Source organism: Camelina sativa, chromosome 3 (assembly GCF_000633955.1).
Source record: "Camelina sativa cultivar DH55 chromosome 3, Cs, whole genome shotgun sequence".
Taxonomy (NCBI): Eukaryota; Viridiplantae; Streptophyta; class Magnoliopsida; order Brassicales; family Brassicaceae; genus Camelina; species Camelina sativa.
The window spans coordinates 11430951-11437419 of record NC_025687.1 but is presented as its reverse complement, the minus strand read 5'-3'; the positions used below and the strand labels follow the sequence as shown (position 1 = coordinate 11437419).

At 33.1% G+C, this 6469-nt stretch overlaps 1 protein-coding gene and 1 long non-coding RNA gene across 3 annotated transcripts in view; one reads left to right on the top strand and one right to left on the bottom strand.

The window, feature by feature from the left end:
- LOC104776583 (F-box/kelch-repeat protein At1g26930) overlaps positions 1-1482 on the bottom strand; it is a 2263-nt gene extending 781 nt beyond the window's left edge. The window contains exons 1-2 of one of the 2 annotated variants that reach the window (XM_019243652.1): positions 724-1482; positions 181-567 (exon numbers count right to left, since the gene is read on the bottom strand). In XM_019243652.1, the coding sequence (XP_019099197.1) occupies positions 181-567; positions 724-1196 (860 nt within the window). In that variant the 5' untranslated portion in view covers positions 1197-1482. Of the gene's footprint in view, positions 1-180 lie in introns of both variants that reach the window. The other variant, XM_019243651.1, reaches the window with a different exon arrangement.
- LOC104776582 lies at positions 1671-2416 on the top strand. Its single transcript, XR_766135.2, has 2 exons — positions 1671-2101; positions 2220-2416. It is a non-coding gene; the product is annotated as an uncharacterized LOC104776582 (long non-coding RNA).

The following is a 6469-nucleotide window of genomic DNA, read 5'->3' as shown; positions in this document are numbered from 1 at the left end:
GTTGCATTACTTGGCACCCATGAGTTAAGCTCAATGAATCCTTCACCTGGAGCCTTTGGTCCACCAATCACTATAACTTGATCCCCACAAGCTCTAAACGCTAAACCCCAACCGTTCATCGAACCCGCTTGCTCAGGCAAGTTCCCAACTTGATTCCAAACCCGGTTCACCTTATCATACCTCCTAACAGCCATACCAGCATGGTCAGCCGCGTAAAGCTGATCATTCACAACCGCTACAAGCGGTGGAGCCATCGCAGCTGCTGACAAACCGTTCCCTTGGTTAGACCGAGGTGGAGACATCTCAGGTATCTCAGTCCATTTCCTAGTCTTCAAATCAAACTCCTCCCCACAAGTCAAAACCTTTGGCTCATTAGCTTCCCCAACACCAATCCCACCAATGACGTAAAACTTCCCATCCATAAACACACCAGAACACATCTTCCTACGCTTGTTCATCCCCGGTAACACCGACCAAGTCTGATCCTCATAGTTATACATCTCAGCAGTATCAAGAATCCTACCGCTCGAGTCACAACCACCGGCTAAAACCGCGATCTCCCCGTAACTAGCAGAGCCAAACAAACATCTAGGCATGTTCATACTCTTCCCAGTAGACCAAGAGTTTGTCAAAAGACTGTATCTATAGATTACATAAGAACTCACTTCCCAACCAAACACAAGCAAATCAGTTCCGACAGCCAAAGACTCTTTATCTGCGTACCTGAAACACTCGTTCTGCGGCATACTCGGCAAATGCATCCACCGTTTCGACCTCGGATCAAAAGCTTCCCATTCATTGAGATGGCACGAGAAGTAAACCCAATGCTCAAGCGTCCCTTGCAGCCTCCTGAGTCTGTAAATCTCTCCGCTTCGAATCAGAGAACGTAAGCTACGGTTCACAGAAGCAATGGAGCAGTAATCAGCTCTAGAGCAACGAATCAAACAGCTTAGCGAATCGTCTTTGTTCATCCCAGGGATAAGCGTTCCCGTTCCCGAATCTGAAGAAGATCCATCATCGTCTCCTTGGCTTGAGTCAGTGAGCTTGTACATCTTCTTGAGGTGAAGGTCGTTCTCATCGTTGCTGAGAAAAGATCGTTTCCCAGAAACCAAAAAGCTCCATTGCGTTTCTTTATGGCTTGGCATGGTTAAAAGAGTTGAAACTAGACAAGAATCACGAGGTCGACCTTCATACATCTTTCTCAAGAATCAAGAAAACTTTGCTCTGTCTTCAGATTGGATCCAAGCTTCTAACCCAGAAGAAGCTCGAAATCGATTCCATTTTCTGAAATCTGGAACACAGACAAGTCAAAAAAAATCTTGAACAAGAACAAGAACTCAGAATGAGAATTGTATTAGAAGACTTTATTGGATTGGATGATGAGAGAAAGTTTTATTTTATTTTGGTATAATTTAAGAGATTAATTAAACTAATCTTATCTTATCTCTCTTCTCTCTCTCTGTTTCTTCTTATTACACTTGTCTTTCTCTCAAAATACCTTAACGTTTAAGCTCCTCTGCAAATCAGGAGAAGCAAAATGGACTTTGTAGACAACCCAAAAAAAAAAACTCAGTGTTGTTGTTGTGCACATTTTTTAATTAATTATGTATGTTTATTCTTGTACTGTGTTTTACTGTTTTAGCTAAAAGAATAAAAATATTAATTAAAAGAGAAAAATTAAAAGGAGATTAGCGAAAGTGAAAAAGCATAACACGTTTTCAAGTTCTTTGCTTCAGACTGAAACACAAGCGTGTAATCCAATACCTTGAATCTAACCAAAGCTATATTGCTTCAATCGTACAATATTGTTTAATTAAAAAAAAATTTAAGTACAACTTTCAATTTTTCATCATCATACTTTTTTTTTCTTTAATGTGGACTACTTTTTATATTATCATCAAATATAGTTTATAAATTGCAATTGTACTCTTTCCTTTCTTGGGACATGGTGGTGCCTGTGTAATCTGGTGGATGAGTTTTTTTTTTTATTGCTGTAAAAAAAAAAAGGATTAAATTGGATAAGGACGAATAAAGTGTAATAATATCATCGGACGGTTGTGGTTTTCCCGGTGGTCCTACGACGGAGCCGCCAAGTTTTGCGGTAAGAGAAAAGATCCGATACGACAAGTGTCATAACCCCCTCCACAAGCCTGACGACTTCGTCAGTTTAAAACCTTTTTTTTTTTTAACTCTTTACTTTTGACTTTGTCTAAGCACAGGCTGTAATAGGCTATGGCTGAGAGTACGGTATACCTGATCTGTTTCTATTATGATGCTACAAGGCCCACGTTTGTATGAAACTGTGAGGTACGTTTGGATACAGCGACATGTATGATGTTATTATGTTTATAATGTTTATGTATGGACCCTTATTTTAAATTAACAATTAGTCAAATGAGTCATGAAGATTATTATTGTTTTTACCCCTAACCACCACTGACTTTTTTTTTTGTTATTAACCAAAACATGGATCAATCGTTTGGATTGTTAATAAAAGTACTAAAACACTATTTTCCATGTTGAAATATGTTCTCATAATTTGACTTATACTTATACAATGCAATCATGCTTAGTCTAGACAATATTAACTATTATAACATGTGAGTGTGTTTTCCTTTTTTTCTTTTTCTTCTTTTTTGGTTAAGCAATTATTACATGTGTACATCAACTCCAATTCAACAATTTAAACGTCAGATTTCACAAATTCATATTCAAAAGTATGTTTTATTGTTCATCGTCATTTTTTTTTTACTTTTGGTAAGTTGTGTGGCTTAGAATTATTAATCTCGAGTTCCTTATATGATCTCATGTACTCTAGTTAAGTAAAGTAATAATTGTGTGATAATTTTACAGAATAGTTTTAGGAACCTGCATTTTTCGTCCGTGTGATATATTATGCCACTTTTGGTAGAGTAACGATCGATGGTCTCATCTGTTTACGGATTTAAATGCTATTAAATTCAGAGCATTTATATTTGGTTTGTCACATAGTATAAGTTTTGTTTTAATTTTATCAATTTTAATAGAATTTTAAAGGAAAATTGATATATAAACTTTTTCAAAATAAAAAATCTTTACCAATTTCTACCCATGTGACACTCCCTTGCTAAGAGTTGAAATGAAAACGTTCATATCTTGTATTTATGATATTAGTTATCATGTTTCTATGACTTTGACTTATATAATCATCGCATTTTTCATATAGGAAATGGGAACAACTATGATATAGACAAACAGTATTTAAAAAGAAAAGAAGAATTTATATTGGACAAGTAAAGAACTTCTTTATAGGTTATCACAAATAAAAAGTTGCCTTCACTTTAAATCGGTGGTTGCAAAAGAAAGAATGGATGACATTTTGCACGTAAACAGAAAGAAGTTAACGTTTTCTTACCAAATTAGTAAAATTGCTTATTCGTTTCAACACGCATGGTGGAGTGAAAAAAGCTATAATGACAAATTTTAACAATAATAGTGGTATTAGGAAGCAGGAAAAAGAGAAGATGAATACGAAATTAAGGCAAATTTGTCCAGAAGAAGAAAAGGTCAAAATTTTTATAAAATGAGACTCTTGGATTTAGTCACATGTCCTGACTCAGCATCTGACTGGATTAGACTCGACGCTTAAGTTGGTGGTGGCCCTATCTCCTTCGTCCCTTTTAAGTTTGGAAAAATGCTTGGAAAGATATCATTAACATTCTTTACCAAAAAATGAAAAGAAAAAAAAAACTAGTATGAAGGCTAAATGACAAAACAATTTCAAAGTTATTACAGTATATAATTTCATCTTTAGGTTATTTTTATTAAAAAGGAATTGATATCAATAATGTTGATCTAAGTTCGGTTTAGGAGATATTTAGGTTTGGAACTTGGACGTTACTTGTGTTAACTAATGCTAAGTTGGGTTATGTAATGCTAGCAGTTAAAATGCAAGATGGTTAAATGAAGCATATAATGAAAATTGTGATAATTGGATTCATACAAGAGCTAGGTTAAACAAATAACAAGTGGTACTAGATGCAAGTTCAAATGATTGAATCATGCTTATAGATACACTAATTAATAAACTTCTAAGTCCCGACCATTAATGACTCCCCATCGCTCCTCCAACAATAAACATAGACACAAACACACATATATACATATATCCTATTTTTGTCCCATTCCAATCTTTTCTTCCAACCACTCGTAAGTCATATCTATATTACTTTGCTTATATATATCATTTTGTTTTCTTTTTATCATTTACTTATATGATCTATTGAACAATATGTTCTTTTTGCTCTTTCGTTGAACAACGTTCATTATCACATTAAAATATAAGTAAAAGCATATGTAAAGTGGATGTGTGGTTAATATTGAAAAGAAAGAAGAAAAAGAAAGAGATCAGACGTGTTGTGGTGTGGAGGATTAATGAGAGATGATAAGTAAGAGCTTAATCACTTTTCTTCACTAATTGCGGCTCGTCGCACATTTCGCTTAAAAGCAAAATGGTATACATATCACACTTGGCTTCTCCCTCTCTCTTTCTCTCTATCTCTCTATCTCTCTAATTCTTGTTTGAACATTCATATTACTTTCGTTTTATTATCAATTATAGTTTAAGTGCAGACCAAAAAAAAAGTTTTTTGATGGGTTTAAGGGTTGTCAATATATAATTTATGTATATTTAAATACTAGATCTGACTACAGAACATGCATTCGTGGAGCTGTAGCTAAATGCTATTCTCTCTTTGTCAATTAATGAAATAAAGCTAGTTATTTTTCCATTCGTGGTTCATAGCATTGAATTTTTTTTCTTTTTTTTTCTCTTTTTCTGAATTTTATTTATTATTTTTTTTCCTGAATTTATTTGCTATCGTCTGAGGGACTTACACACGTTCTTATGTGAGTTAGTACTTCCTCCGTTTTAATTTAATTGTTGTTCTGGGATTTAATTTTTGTTTTATAATACTTGTCGTTTTAGATTTTCAATGCAGATGTTTGGTGAATATTTTTGCTGTTTTAAAGTTTTATCCAATCAAAAAATTATGAAATATATTAATAAAAGGGCAAAACAGAAAATTTAATAGTTTTCTTAATTTATGTGCAAAAACCTTAAATGACAATTAAAAAAATCAGAGGGAGTAATTTATATTGTTGGTAATTGTGACAAAAATTAGAATAACCAAATGTTTACACAATATCGATCGGTTATATAAATAACGTCAAGTCTTTTGTTATATGATTAATTTCTTATTCAAGTTGTATGTTTATAATATCAAGATACACATGCACGTCACACGCTGCTATGTGTACATATATGTTCTATCGGAGGCTTAGCACAGAAAGTCAGAAACAGCAAATCATTGTTACCACACACTGACACACATAAATACAGACGTACTTATATATACATATACAATGATATACAAGATAAGAAGAATGTAAAAAAAGCATATAGTGTACAGATCGTATATATGTGCTATTCTAGAAAATCAGAAAACTTGGAGGATTAGGTGGCAACCCAATTGAGGAGAAGAATTGAAAGGGAGTGGGCATCTTTGTAGATCATTTAGGCACCCTTCATTTTTCTTACCGTATAATTATTATGTTATAACCCTTTGTACGTATATGCAAGAAAGTTGATTTCGTGTTTTAAATTTGTGTAATGACGCATATCAAGTACATACTATATTAGTAACTGATAAATATGTAAACGTTAAAAAGGAGTAGACAAAAAAGAGGCCTGCGTATTATTAGTTGGACGTCGTTCTCATTAACCACGTTTGATCTCTCATTTATACGTAAATGGAAATAATCAAATTCTAAAGAAGATTAATTTGTAAAATCATGTTTTAGAAAGACGTGTTGCAGTTGATGTTGTTTACTCATGTTACTCAAAAATATATCTTTCCTAGTATGTATATCCCTTTATTTAATATAGAGTGTTTAATCCGTGGGCTTGTATGCATCTTAAAATATATTGAAAGGATAAGGTTGAGTCGAAATATATAGTATAATGTACACTGTATAGAGAAAACAATTTGCATTTCTTTTTGAGCTTTTCGAAATCGATACATGTTTCCGTTGCACCGTGGATATGTCGGGAGTCGTGTTCTTCGAGGGAGCATTAACTCTAGATGTTGATTGATGTAACTGAAACCTAATATCAAAAGCATGAATCTGCCCTTAAAAAAACCCAAAAAGAAAGTAGAAGACGAACAAATGCTTTTTTTGCCCAATTTTTCAACTCATTCAATAATCAAACACCCAAATACCGTTAATATTGAGATGCCTAAAGCAATAACAAAATAAAAATAAAAATTATATTTATATATATATTTTTCTTTGACTGCAAAAGTTATATTTTTTTACCGTTCTAGTTTCAACTAGTTTTATCATTTATCAAATTTCAATAGTTAGTAAAAGTTTATCAAGATTCAAAGTTTAAGACCAAACTATATAAAAAAATAAATATCCAGATTCT